General features: G+C 43.5%; 1 protein-coding gene across 6 annotated transcripts; it reads right to left on the reverse strand.

Moving 5' to 3' along the window:
• Positions 1 to 785: 785 nt before the first annotated feature.
• Positions 786 to 14,327, reverse strand: elf2b (E74-like factor 2b (ets domain transcription factor)). 6 transcript variants are annotated; one of them, XM_075463492.1, is made up of 10 exons: positions 13,999 to 14,327; positions 8,796 to 8,927; positions 8,455 to 8,695; positions 3,941 to 4,054; positions 3,640 to 3,819; positions 3,256 to 3,342; positions 2,954 to 3,146; positions 2,452 to 2,877; positions 2,160 to 2,334; positions 786 to 1,833 (listed from the first exon to the last, which is right to left on the reverse strand). In XM_075463492.1, the coding sequence occupies exons 2-10, from the start codon at positions 8,868 to 8,870 to the stop codon at positions 1,186 to 1,188; spliced, it is 2,139 nt and encodes a 712-aa protein (XP_075319607.1). In that variant the 5' UTR covers positions 8,871 to 8,927; positions 13,999 to 14,327; the 3' UTR covers positions 786 to 1,185. The 6 variants fall into 6 exon arrangements, with proteins under 6 accessions (XP_075319607.1, XP_075319604.1, XP_075319605.1 ...); XM_075463489.1 differs by having other exon boundaries at positions 2,954 to 3,149; XM_075463490.1 differs by lacking the exon at positions 13,999 to 14,327 and adding an exon at positions 11,612 to 11,895 and having other exon boundaries at positions 2,954 to 3,149.
• Positions 14,328 to 14,743: the final 416 nt, after the last annotated feature.

The raw sequence follows: 14,743 nt of genomic DNA on the forward strand, positions 1-14,743 counted from the left end.
TGTTGAATATACAAACAGTTCCGTCTGAACACAGACAATCTTCCCTCTTCAGAAAAAATAAAGTAATGAAATGTAGGGGCGGGGCCAACATGGCAGAGACTCCACCCTCTGGTTTAAGCTCCAAGTAAAGTGACCAAGGAACCACAGTGGTTAAAATCTTTCTGCAGCTTTTCTGCACAACTTTGACAGAATTTAACAGGTTTCAGTTCATTGTTGAACTCCGACTTTACACACATTCCTATTTCTTGTTTCATTCCTTTTTGTCCCCAAGACGTGGAAGCATTAACGGGGCTGAGAGGCCGTGGAGAACAGAGCAAACATCTGCCCCAAAACAATAAAAGACTAAATCCTTTCTGTCACATTTAAGCCGGAGGACACGCTGAAAGCAATCCGGCCAATAAGGGAGAGCCTTAGAGCATCAACAGGCAGACAAACCAACAATAAAAGTAAAAAGCTCTGACTTTCAATAATACTGTGCTTGGTACAAAGTATCAAAACACAAATTTCAGCTTAAGGTTTAGACAACGAAGAAATTGAAATCTAAGGCTGCTCTGTTAACATTAGCGCCGTAAATTATAGCAGATATGTATATTTACACATAAATGACATCGCTTCTTCTTCTCTCATCGCACCGCCCACGCTCGACCTGCACAGTGATACAAGTTGTGTGGGTTTTTTTTTATTTATTTATTTTTTTTTTTTTAAAAGTTGCTGGTTTTTAACATTTGTAGAAATAAACGCTCTCTAAAGGAGCTGCTTCACGCCACAGGGTGCGTTTTGGATAGTTTACAAATTTCGGTTACTTGAATTATTTGCCTTTTTGTTTCTGTAGTGTTGCTGTTTTTTCCCCATTTTTCTTCAAATCCGAGTCAGTGATCCGTTTACAAAGCGTAAACTGTAGTGATCGTGGTTGGTCCCTTTGCTTTTCCGAACAGATTCCTTTAAAGTCTGTGTTCATTCCTTTTTACACGACTGCCGCAGAGGCTCCTTTTGTGGTTCTGGGGGACAACAGCTTTGTCCAGTAAAGTTCTCGACAGCGACGATGCAAAGATGCGTTTAGGACTAAAAACAAACCTTCAAAGTCTCTCAGACGGCTGCTGGTTATTAGAAGTAAAAGTAAAAATGAATTCATAAATGTACAAACTAACCTTCTCTGGAGGAAAAGGAGAAGATAAGAGTTAGGTTTTAATACTCCGGCTCTTCTGTCTTTATCTCGTCTGGTGATTCAAGTTTGATAACGACCTCTGAGTCCGGGACCTCCGGGGCCTCTGAGTCTGGGGCCTCTGAGTCCGGGGCCTCTGATTTGACGCTCTGAACCGTTATGGGGTTCATCTGGCTCTGCTGGACCGTCATCGGCACCTGCACAGTCCGGACCTGCACACCCGCAGCCTTCAACTTCTCCATTGCGACTCCTCCAGCTCCTCCTATCACCAGCTCTGAGCCATTGATGACGCCGCTAATGATGCGAGGCTGCGTCACCATCGTCTGATTGGCTGCCGACACCGTTACCATGCCTGCCGCGCCGCTGACCCCTCCCGGCTGCGAAACCATGAGAGTCTGTTGCTGCGCCTGGGTGGGCAGGGTGAGTCTCATCACTTGCGTTCCTGGGGTGACGTTGACGGGTGCCAGAGCCCGTACCGTCAGGGGGCTTCCTAGGAGGCTGATGCCCGCCGTAGACGCGACGTTGGCTTTGTTCGTGCCCGTGGAGGTCTGGAGCTGACACTGAGCCAGCTGGTGGGCCGGGATTGTGATGATCTTGGCGAGCTGGACAGTGATCTTGTCTCCGTTCTCTGCTGTGGCCGGGACCATGGTCGGGATAGTCTGGATCACAACCTAAGCAAGGTTGAAAAAAAAAAAAAAAAAGAGAGAATGGCATTAATTATCAATATATCCTTTTTTTTTGCACAGTATTTTTATTAGGTTTTTTCAAGTTGTGTAGGCCATACAAGAGAAGTAAGGATAATAGAAAAAATAAATAAATAAAAGTAACAAAAAATAAGTATGCCTATATAAAAAATAAAGAAGTAAATTTGAAGAAAAATAATAAAAAAATAATAAAAATAAAATTAGCAAAACAACAGCACAAACTGAACATATCATTACATTCTTAACGGGAGTTATTTTTAGGAATCATCAAGTTCATTTTCTCTTCTTCGCACCTTTTGTTGTGAGTTGGCATTAGCCGCAGCTGCGTTGATAGCAGAGGTGTTGGTGAGGATGGTCGTGGGCCCGGCAACCCCCGTCGTTCCCGGTGGTTGCTGCACGGCGACGGTTGAGATCTTCTGACCGAGCGATGTCATGACGACAGGCACCTGCATTGCCACCCGCACCGTCCTGTGGACGAGAGGGAAGATGGTTCGAGTCAGAAATCAGTATTTTTTGTTGTGAAGAAAAGTCAACAATTTGTTTTGTTAGTAACATTTAACCGAAGCCCCCCCGCTGGCGTCTGACCTCGGCCCGGTGGCGTTCGCCATCATAGCGTGAGACTGTTGGGTATGGGTCACGTCTTGGGCTCCTGAAACTGACACTATCCTCGGTGTCGGCGTAGCCGCCCTCACTGCCGTCGGCGCCGTCACCGCAGGTCCGCCTCCTGCTGCTGGCTTGCTGCCTGTGGCAGCCGGAGTTTGGACTACGCTGGTTCTGTTACCGCCCCGCAAGATATTGGGCTTCTTCGGTGATGACAGCCCAGCGACCTGGAGCAACATATCTGACGACGGAGGAACGCGCTCATATGACGCCGCCGTGTCTGACCCAATCAGATCGTCAGAGGCAGCCATGTCGTCGTCAATAATGATGATGTTTTTGGGCATCTCTTTGAACTGGTAAACCAGCCGCTGACCCTCCACCTTGGCGAGGATTCCCCGCTGGTAGTAATATCTAAGGACACGAGAATGATCAGGGGTTCAAATGCTGTCAACATAGATAAATACTAAAATAAAGCTTAAGTTTTTACCTGAGTGCCCGTCCCATGGTCTCGTAGTTCATGTCTGGTTTGTTCTTGTGTTTGCCCCAAAGCTTGGACACGACCTTTGAGTCGACCAGTTTGAAGATCCCCTTTTCTCTCTGGGTCCACTTGATGTACCTTGGACAGGTGCTTTTATCCTGGAGGAGGTCCAGTAAGAACTCCCATAAGTAGATGGTTGTCCCTGCTGGAAATCAAAGCAGCTTAGTGCACAACTAATTGCCAATCCGGAAAATGAATCATATGAGACAGAATATGTGCACCCAGAGGGAGTTATTTGGACTGTTGGATACCTTTTCCTTCTCTTGATTTCTTCTTGATGCTGAGGTCTGGTGAGGCGTTGGAAACAGCCGAATGTGGTGTCTTTGGCTTCCGTCCGGCTACAAAAGAGAAGAAAGTTGCTACGGGTTGTATACACTGAGCTGAGAGCCTACGGTACAAACTGGCCACTAGATGGTGCTGTTGGACAATGAGATTCAGTGTGAGTAACTTATGCTTTGGGCTTCCTTTTGAGGCCTCAGAACACCATTTCATTTAAACTTGACAAGAAACATTTAAATTACTTTCCCTTACTTCTATAGTTCAGTTTTAGCTCAGTGTTATTGGATCTAAAAAAATCTTAGACACACGGAAAGTACACGGATATACGTAAGAGATAAGCACAGACGTCTGTGTACCTCGTCTCTTTCTGACAGGCTCGTTGTCGGGTTCTGGTTCTTCCAGCAAGGTGACCATCTCATCGTCCTCCTCACAGCACTCCTCAGTTGAGATTTCCACCTCAGAATCTGCAATCATATCAGGCCTCATGGCCGCGTGGAGGAAGTCTGGTGTCGATTCACATGGCGGAACAAAAGCTTCTGGGAGGAGGAATCAATAATAGCTTCGTGGATGACAAGCTTAACACGTTTGTAACAACTTTAACTAACGCTTGAAGACTGAATTATCCAATTAGATATCATTTGAAACCTGCATATTTACCTGGACTGCGGTCTTCTCTGAGGCTGGAGGGTGAGTCCATGCGTAGCAGAGCCTCTGCTGCCTCAAAGGTTTTGTCAGAGCAGTGGATGCTGGTGCCGTGAACAGAGGCCTCCACTGCAGAAGAAAAACACACAAAACAATTAGTAAATACCCAAATTGGAAAATAAAGACCCAGGTGTGCAATATGTCTAGAAAAATGCCCAATTTAAGGTGTTGTCAGCCCATCCGAATGCTCTACAAAAACAATAAAAGTTGCTTTTTGATTCTCTCAGCCAACCTTCTCACAGGGTTCACACTGACAACTCAACCATCTGGCACCCCCTAGTGAAGAAATCTGATTGTTTTGGGGCAACAAGGGACATTTTCAGCATCAATTCTACAATTTGGCTTTGTTTGAAACCAAACCAGAGCAGGTTTGTTTAAGGACTTTAAAAAGTATCACGAGTAAAGGTTCTGCGAGATCAAATAAACCATCATCCCTTTACAAGTAGCTGATATGGCATTATGTAATTAACACTGATGTATTCTCAATTAAAAACATGTTTATCTCTTTGTTTAAAACACTATTTATTTTCAAAGAATTGACTTCAGCTTGTTGTGAGGGAACTGTGGCCTCCTACGGGACCCTGGGAAGGAAACCAAGGCACCTGCTGTTGTTGTCAATCACTGGTGGGAAACATGAGATACCGTTACACCCTGCCCTGTCCATGTTTGGCTATCTCACGGAGGCAACAGGCAGCATGCAGGGGAGAGAAAAGGGCTATCTTTAGTTCGTCCCACTCATTCAGTGCCTCTCTCAAACAAACAGGACACGGTGGTAGCCATCACAGAGATCCTACAGCCTGCTGAGCCGTCCTTGAAACGAGGCAGCCCAGCTGAAATAGGACCACGAGAAGGCATTAACTCAAAGAACAGCTGCTCATATGGAAAATGTGTCCATTTCCCTCATGTCTAAGTTTTCCCATGTATCAACTTAATCACAGAAAACATAAAACTTTTAATAATTATTAATACAGCGGGGGTAAGATAATAGCACACGAATTCGTCGCCAAGAATAGAACCAAGTTCGACAAAAAAGTAGTCCTGCCTCTGATGACTTCCGTGTTTACACTCTTCGTCCTTTCCCTCCAGTTCTCTTCGAAGAAGCTCACAAATCCTGTTGTCACTCAACACCCGCCTCACCTCCCATTGGCTCACACCCTCATTAACACCCCGCCCACGCTGAAACCTGATTGGACTACTGCTGACGCTTCAAAGAGAAGCGTACGCAATTGGACCAGAGGACACGTCAATCAACAACACGCCCCGCCCCTCACATTAACAATGCTTCCGCCATCGGAGCGGGGTAAAAAAAAAAGAAGAAAACTTCAGCAGTCAGGCCGTCCCACGCGTCCACTTGAGGCTGCACAGCACGATAACGGAAACAGCCAGGGCTAAATATCCAAACCTGGAATACTGAACCGAGCAAATCACGCCACAAAAAAAAACCAAAAAAAAAACCATCACGGTCCCTACTTTTCAAGAATTGCGGACTATAATTCCGGGAATTAAGAGGACTCGCTCCAGATTATTCGTGCAAATGACCGTTTTCGCTATAAAAAAAAAAAAAAAAAAAAAACGTCAGTCATTAAAATAAATACAATTTCTATCCGATTATAAGAACATTTGTGTCCGTAAAAATTAACGCACATGTCCTTCCGACTCAGACAGCGTGGCAAAGACGTAGGAAAGACAACATCTATACACTTCCTGGTTGTGCAGAGCCGACATGCAGACCGTTATTCAACATCATCCAGCTCAGAGAAAGATCTCCTCCAACATGCAAACCGCGCACCATGCACACAGCAATCCGACCATGCACACCGACGGGCCCCGATAGAGTTTTTCTACTTTAAAATCGGGTTTTATAACCGTGTAGCAACGCCATGCAGATTGCTACCAAGGTGATCACTTCCTGATTGCCCTCCATTACTTCACCACAGTCGGCAGCGGTCCGGAGCGCAGCGCTCCGAGCTAAAAACAAAAGCCGCGCGTTACCGATAGCGTCGACTCGAGGTTTTGAATACGTAGAGGTACATTACCGGCTCTGATGAGCAGATCGAGCTGGTTTGCGTGCCCCTCATGCTGTGAAGTCGCCATGTTTTCCCCTTACTGCAGATTCACATTGAGTTCTCACTGAATTGTATGGGAAGCTACTAGCTCAGATCACTCCGCCGCTAAGGGGAGAATCTATTCGAATTCAACGAGACGCATCACGGCGGCACATATGTATCCCTCCGCCACCGACACAGGAAATCCTCCCTTTGCCCTCCCTCTGTTGCGTAGCCAATACGTCAAAGCTGCGAGAGCGGTTTTAAAAATACACATTCCGGGCAATAATCCTACAAAAAGTTTAGTAATCGGGTCTTAATTAGTATAACAAGAAAGTTCAGAGCAGCGAACTAAGCCAAGCTTTGTAAAGACTATTTATGGCCCGTATTTCTAATCCATTAACCAGGGATTAGAATAACTTCAGGGTGTCATTTTCTACTTTTTAACAACTGTTACTGGGAATTGTTTTACAAGCATATTAAGTCAAAGAAAGTCTGTCCATACTAGGTAGATGTATGTGCAAATAACAGACAGAAGGGAAAGTTAGTTCTAATTCGCTTGTTAAGTTCATAAAAACTGTGTATTCTGTTTACTTAAAGACCGAAGACTGAAAAACCTGCATTGACAAGATAGTCACGGCGATGCAGGTTTTTCAGTCTTCAGGTCACGGCGATGAAAACACAAAAAACACTCAACTAACTTCATCAGAACAACTGAAACGTCTGTGTTAGAGCACAGACTCTTCCAAACAAACTTAAAATGCCACTTTAAATAAGACAATCTGTGGGTCGTATTTTAAACGAAAAATAAATAAATCACAGCTGAGTGAGACGGTTTGACTTGATATGAAGTTATTTTGAGACGCATTTAATATCTGAAAGCTTTGCTGAACAATGTGTGAGGAACTGCTCTTCTTTTTCTTCTTCCTCGCTGCATCCATGTTCAACTTTGGAAATAATTCTGCTTAGCCCACAGAATAATAAGTGTTTTCTGTCTTAAGTTACTTGCAGTTGATTTAAGTTGACTTGAGATCTATAAAACGCAGGTGCATTAGTTACAAATTACTCTTTGAGCCTGAGTTTTACGAGCTCAGCCCCTTTAATGAATGTTATATAAGCATACCGTCCAAAACTATCTCAAGACTAAGTTCAAGTAGAGAAAAGTATTTTCAAATCAATACAACCTCTGTTTAATTAATTAAGGACACCAAGGGGGAACCTCCTTCAGACGACAACCACAGCCATCAAACCATCTACATATAGACGTACCAGCTTTTTAGAAAACTAGTCCCTTTTCATGGAAGTTTTAAAACATTCTTTTGTAATAATGAAATGTGATATAGAAAACCTGAAAAGTGTAAATCTAAAAGGTCTAGTTTCCCCATAGAAAAGAGGAAACTTTCTCATCTTTTTCCAAGAAGAGAAATGACCAGAACACGTTTCTGTTTCAGGACACCAGCCTGAGAAAACCCTTTTTTATTTGGGATTTCCGAAAATCTAAACATGACTTAATGTCCATCTGAATTCATTATCCCACTTTTAGACTCTGTAAAAACTGATTCTTGTAGCAGAGAAGATGTGGTGCAAAGGATTGGACAGCAGTTGTGATAATTGAGGGATTAATTGATGACTAATGAGTCAATATTGGACATTTTTGTTGTCCATGACTCATCCACTACACAAGAATATATCCACAAGGGGGCAGTATGAGCCAACAAAGATGTGTGAGCTTTACCAGACTATCTGGTGCTGAAGCCCAAACTATGGAAACACTTGTTGAGCCCAAATTTATCAAACTGGTGTGTGAACCTTAGACAGAGATTCATATACAGTCCCGATCGGTTTGCACCATCCTCCAACCTCGAGAAGCGGTCAGTGTGATGGCGCTTCGATAACAAACTGTAACCATGACACAGAAAGTATGTTGCCTTCGGAACCAAACGGAACCAAATGGAAACAGGAGACTGCACAAATCAAATGGGTAAAAATCTGTAATGTATTGGAGAATTCTGGTTTATTTACGGCTGGTGTCATATCAATATGGCTACTGTGGATCTGAGGATGATGGAAACCTGTCAGCTGTAGCAGATCTGGGGCACTTCCTGCGTTTACTTTCAGACTATAAACAAACCTGAAATGATTCAGCAAACTTTCCCCCAGAAAAAAATGCAGTTCTGGGCGCTTGGTTTACTGCATTTTATCAAACTTCATATACATATATTTTCCAAGAGTCACCTGACCTTATCTCTCTCCAATGCAAGTGAACAGCACCCAAAGTTCACCGTGGCATTCTGGGTAATATGACGTATGTGTTGCAGCAGAGACTGCATTTTCGTCCGGTGCACCAAAACTGCCAAAAGGGGGATAACGGCAGACATTTGGCAACTTAGACTACAACCTCTGATAAAAATGTTTATATCTCACCTGCTTCTTCTTCTGTCTCCACCTCCTGCTCATCGCCCACGTCCTGCATGATATACGCCTCATCGTTATACACCAACACCTGGGCTGAGTAGCCTTGCTCCTCTGTGAGGCTGGCGCCTGGTACCTCCTCCACTATGACTGCTGGGTAGTCCTCAGCCTCCTCTCTTTCTTGCATCTCCTCAGCTTCACACTCGCCTTCCACCTCTCCTTCAAGCTCAAGCTCCACGTCACACTCTCCCTCCTGTTCAGGAACGAGGACGGAAGAGTTTTTAATTTACAATAAGGGCGAGACAGAAATAAAACTCAGGGTTTTTCTGTTTTTGAGTCGAGGTCCGACGCACCTGCTGGAGGTCTTCTTTAGCTATGACATACTCCACCACTGTCCCACCACTGTCGACCAGCACCACCGAGGTCATGACTCATGCTCCTCTTCCTGGCGGCTTCAGCCCGTGTGGTGAGCGACAGCCACTCCACTGAAAACACAAACAACACATGTAACAGTTAAATACAGTTAAACACTTGCTCTTGCAGGCATAATAGTTGCTAAAAGCTTTTAGAGGTGAATATTATAAAGACAGAAGCTTCTTGGTTGCTGGATGATGTCACATATTTACCCGACAGACGTGAGAGCGGAATCAGAAAAGCTGAAGTCAAATGATACGAAATCTTGCCCTCTAACAGTCAAACATCTGTTACGGTATGAAAAGGAAAAAGACAGAATCTGACAGCTTTTTTCTTGCCGTCCCAACAGTACACCAACATCTCTTTACAAGAAGATTTAATTGGTTTCATCTCCTCCCTTCTGCCTGCAGGACATGCCTGTCTGCTATTACAGGAAGAAATGCACTGACAGCAAGCCAAGTAATTCCCCTAAACACAGGCAACACATGGCGTCTAGTGGAAAAATCAAGGCAGGGTGGACTGGAGCCATGGTAACAGTTGCTAAGAACCACAGGCCCCTGAGTTCCTGTTCTGTGCTGCACAGCGGGGCGACCACTGGATAAAAGACAAAAGCTGGAACATGGAGACAATAGCTTGATGTCTTGAAACCGATTCTCCGCCTACTGCTTCTTCGCCTGTTTTTTTAAGACCTGCAGTCGAGCTGCTGGTGCAGTTTGAAACTGCTGAGTAAAGTTTGCAGCGTCAAATGTGAAATGCAGCTTAAAGTGACGGGAAAAATAAAGTTTTTTATCCTTCTTTAAGAGTGGGAATGGATTAAAAAGTTGTTTTTTTTTGTTTTTTTTTAATATAATCTGTTCCACTATAACACAAGTTAATAAATCTCATCTGAACTTATTATAACAGCAATAGCCTGAGTCATGCAGGGTGGTGTTTATGGAGCTTTATAAAGCTGACTTCATGCTAACAACAGTAACATTACCTCAGATTTCCAGGAACCTTCAGCTTCAAGAATCAACACTTTGCTGAGCTAAAACATCGAGGAATGATGACATTAAAGGTGGGGCCTGACAGAGAGTCCAGCGAGTAGACGGGGTTTGAATTTCTGCCTTCAAATTACTCTGTTTTTCCAACCTTCACACAACATAAAAAAGGACAGACTGTCGCAGTGTGCCTCTGCTCGCTGTGTAAAAACAGACTTTTCAGCCAGAGTTTAAAAATATGTGACATCATGATAAAAACCTCCTGCCCTCACCAGGTTTATATCAGTTAAATAAGACATCAGATGAGCAACAACAACACGACACTGTGTCATTATATAACAAAAAAACAATTTAAAATGCAGCAGCAGTAACTTGCGGCCAAAATGTTGCTTCAGTTCTTTGAGGTTTGCAGCATTCGTTTATGCTTAAAATCAGCATTTAAATGGGGTTGAGGTCTGGACTTTGACTTTAAACACCGCATCTAACATTTAACATGCTAACTGAGGCCTGTAGAGTCTGAGATGTAGCTCTGGGGTTTCTCTGAGCAGTGCACTTACTTATTTTTACTTATTTTTTCATGACCAAGTGTTCCCAATCAGAGTAACAGCACGTCTTCTCTCTTGTCCAGACAAGGGTGCTCACCCCTCTGCTTAAAGACGGACCTACAGTAAATTCTTCTGAAGAAAAGGAGAGGATTAATATCCATTTCTCACTGATATCACTTTAATTCCTGCAGTTTAAATGCATGTTGCAGAAACCAAGAGGAAATACATTTAAAATAATTATGCACCAGCCTGACAGCACCAAAGCTTCAAACTCAGAGCATATGAGGACATCAAGACATGCTCAGTGGCTCCAACGGCTGTATAATGAATGAGCCGTGCAGTGCCAGTGTTCCTCGGCTGCTCAGACCAATATCCTACCAGTTAAGACAGGATCGGCTTGATCAGCAGAGCTATACATACTGTTTCTAAAGGGCTGGGTCAGTTAGGTGTCACATCCCACATGGAGCTCATTCTACCCGTTTCTTACAGGTTTATATATCTTCTAGATGTTCTGTTCTGATTGACGTTTAATGTCTTTTGCCACAGAAACATGCACATGTGCTGCACTGTGTGCTGTTATTAAGCTGTTTAACTGACAGGAGTCATTAAGTAAGCTCGAGCGAGAGCTGGAAATTGTGATGCACTGAGTTTTTGTGTCACGGTGTCAAAGTGCAGAGTCCTGCACGTGCTGCATGTGCTGGACGCTAAGCAGACAAACTGCACTAAAAGACGGGTTAGGCACACACACACACACACACACACACACGCACACACACACACACACACACACACAGAGCTGAGTGTCTCAGATAAGCATTCATTCAAACAGGTATTACAGGACCTGCGGGATGAATGACCACGTGGCTGCTTCTCGGCTCAAAAAGCCTGCGATATCAACATTTCAAGTCATTTAAGTCAGAATTTAGGAAAGGATGAGCAAAGGAATTCATTAATGTGACCTCCTTTCTGTTCAGTTAGCTGTTAGTCATGTTGCTATTCCAGGAATTGAAAATATTCGCAGCGCTCTAGTTTACAGCCCCACGTCTTCGCTGTGAATGTGTCAAATGCAGTTTGCTCGTTATCACCAGGGTGAGAATAGATGAGAAGCTCAGCTCTTTTACAAATGTTGAGTCAGTTACAGTGTCAGCTCCTAACAAATTTAACAGTCATCCTGAACTTTCCCAGCCTCCCGGCCCCAATCTACACATTAAACTGAAAACGAGTCCAAACCTGCTTTGCCACTGAAAGGTCGATCGAAAATGAAGCCTTGCATCTTCACGTCTGCTATTTGAAGTCCAACAGAACACGAGGGCCCTGAAGAATGAATGCGAAGCTCAAGGAGAGAGAAGCTGCTCTGTATCTTTCCCTGTTTTGTCCGTCTCCTGTTCCTCATCTCTTTCCGACATCCATCTATCCACCCGGCCGGCCGTCCACCTTCTCTCCCTGCCTGCATGCCTGCTTGTTTCAGCTCTGCCTGGGTGGAAGCAACCTCTCAGAGCGACTCAGCACTTATCTTGCCTTGAGCTTGCATCACATGACAAGGGTGGAACACACACACATACAGTCACATGATACTTCAACAACAGAGCTTTTGTTCCAAGTAACTGAGGCTGCTGGTAGAGATACAACGCCCTGCCTTGTGCCCTGCCCTGCCCTCCACCAACACACACACACACACACACACACACACACACACACACACACACACACACACACACACACACACACACACACACACACACACACACACACAGTGATGGAGCAAATACACAGCAAGCATGACCTCATGATTTACTTAACACCCAGTCATATTCAAACACACACAGGCAAAGTCCATTCAGCTGTTGACATGTGACACTCATGCTTTAATTCGGCTAAATTACAAACTTATCTCAAATCAAATGACAGAAAGCTACACGATCAAGTAAAAAAGAAAAAAACAACAACTGCAGTCTCAGATAACCAAGAGTTGTCTATAAAATGCACCAGATTACATCTTAAGCCTTATTTTAAAGTTTGTGACCAAAGGAAATAACATCAGAGTCGTGGTTTGACTCATTTTCCTGCCCTCTGTCCATAATTTCCTGTCTACTTCTACTGTCTACTATCAGATAAAGACACTGCATTCGCAGCTGAGCAAAACATAAAATCAGGTTTGCACGTTGACTTTAATGCCATCAGTTTGAAGTTTTTACTCCGTTTCATGTCTGATGAACACGGCAGACTTTGGAGTATTGATCAGAAAGAATAAAACATCCTTTAAACATACTCTTCTATAATCTAACTTCCAACAGGCCTTGATGTAGAATGGCTTCATGCGAAGTCGATGCTGTCAGGGTCTTGATTTTTTTGTGTTTTGTTTCCTTTCGGCTTTCTTGTTATTTAGTCATTTCATTCGGGTGTTTTAGTATTAGCTTGTTTTCAGTCATGTAGGTTTCACATTCTCTCACTCATAGATACGTCAGTTTCCATGTCCTGTGTGTTCAATCGTCTCAGCTGCTACGTTCACTCCTCAGTATTTAAGCTCCCCGTCTTTAGTCATTGTCAGATCCTTGCCCCGCTCTGCTTCATGGTCGTAGTTTGGGTCTGTTCTTTGGTTTCTGTTTTTCTTAGATTAGTTCACTTTAAAAGATAACAAGTACAATATAAAGAAATGCGGGGTGGATCAAGGCTTTTTAAGAATACTGTACTTTGATGTCAGATCCAAGCCAAAACTTTGTCAGTTTAGGCCTCTACGAAACCACACTTTGTGCTACCAAACCTTTATATCAAGTATCAGCATCTGGCCTCTCGTGTTTTGACCCTAAAGCTGAACGCTAAAGACACGACTGTGTCCACCCACCACAAACCTTCACATTACAGTTCAAATGTTGGTTTAAAGTACGGTATATATATTCGCTGAGCAAAAGGCAGGGTGGTCAAATATTAACCACCATAAGCACACTTTCTTTGCTTTGCCCCACACAACCAAAAACAGTTTAATCCTGCAGACACTACAGCACTATACACATCAGCAACTTTAAACGGTTTATAAACTTCCAAAATAAACTAAATGACCGGATTTCAAATAGTATTATTGATTGGGTGGGAATCCTTAGGGTTCATGACAACTTTCTCTCCCAAAAAGAAATTTAAAAAAAAGAGCCACAACCATCAATAACAACCCACATAACCACCTGTTTCTACAGCATAATGCAGGCTTACACGCACCCATCTACTATCAAGTAAACCCAGTGTAGTTTCATTGTGTTGACAAATCTTTGCTTTTTATACCACCCCTGACTCATAAAATAACACTGAGATCGTTAGATCAAACTTTGTTAGGTCAGTGAGCCCCAGCCTGGAGTCCCACACTGGCTAATGCAGGTGGATTGCATGTTTAAACGAGCTGAGTAGTCCACTGTGGGATAATTATCGCAGTTTGCTCTTCTGTGCAGCTCCAATGGCCAGATATTTCACCAATAAACGCGGCATCGCCTCAGAGAGCAACAAACAAGTGTTGACATTAACTTAGCTAACGCTAGCTAGCTACGTTAGCATCCAGACGAAAACAACCGTGAAAGAAGAAAAACACAACAAAACATGTGGCTAATGAGGACTAACGTCAGGTCACTTACCGTAAAATGACTCCTTTTAGCTCCCTGCTGGTTCACAGGCAGCAGGTTGTCATTTCCCAGCAGGATAATGAGAGTTTTCTAAGTGTCTGTGACAGTGACATCCAGCACTGCTCCGACTGCCTGACTCCAGAGTCCCGCCGCTAACGGACACCACCAACGGTTAGCTAACGGTACTGGCTGCCCAGACGATGAGGGGTGTCGGAGCCTCCGAAGAGCTCCGGGGCCCCGGTGTGTTGTACAGCGGGGTGAATGAGTGAAGAAGCGGCCTTTGGTTCGGTTCTCCGGAGCTAATGGAGACTGGCTCGGTTGCCAGTTTCTCTCCGCTTGTTCAGGCAAATTACTCTCGTGACGTCACACCGCACGATAAACAACCCCAGTTAACAAGAAATTAATTAAAATAAATATATTTTTTTGCAATAAAGTATTATTCACTTTAAAATAACACCCTGTTCTGCTCCACAAACTATTAACACAGTATAAAAATCTGCTGTTTAAAAAAAAGAAAAGAAATGTCTCTTATGACAAGCTAACATGATAAAAAAAAATTACCAAATAGGCCCTAGGCCTACATAAGTAAACGATGAACACTTCCACTCAACTATATGTTTAAGTACAACTTTGAGCAACTTACTTTAGTAATACCACTTTATGCTTTCCCCCTTTTTCTACTTAAAACACATCAGAGGGAATTTGTTTGACTGCTTATCCTTTAGATAAATTACTTACACAATTAAAAATACAATAC

Source organism: Odontesthes bonariensis, chromosome 4 (genome assembly GCF_027942865.1).
Source record: "Odontesthes bonariensis isolate fOdoBon6 chromosome 4, fOdoBon6.hap1, whole genome shotgun sequence".
Lineage (NCBI taxonomy): Eukaryota > Metazoa > Chordata > Actinopteri > Atheriniformes > Atherinopsidae > Odontesthes > Odontesthes bonariensis.

Excerpts from the sequence above, each read along its gene's own strand:
- elf2b (XM_075463489.1), bottom strand. The coding sequence starts at position 8,870 with ATGACCTCGGTGGTGCTGGTCGACAGTGGTGGGACAGTGGTGGAGTAT. Across the intron at positions 2,335-2,451 it reads GCGAACGCCACCGGGCCGAG|GACGGTGCGGGTGGCAATGC; the intron begins GTCAGACGCCAG and ends TCTCGTCCACAG. Across the intron at positions 1,834-2,159 it reads ATGCCAACTCACAACAAAAG|GTTGTGATCCAGACTATCCC; the intron begins GTGCGAAGAAGA and ends AACCTTGCTTAG.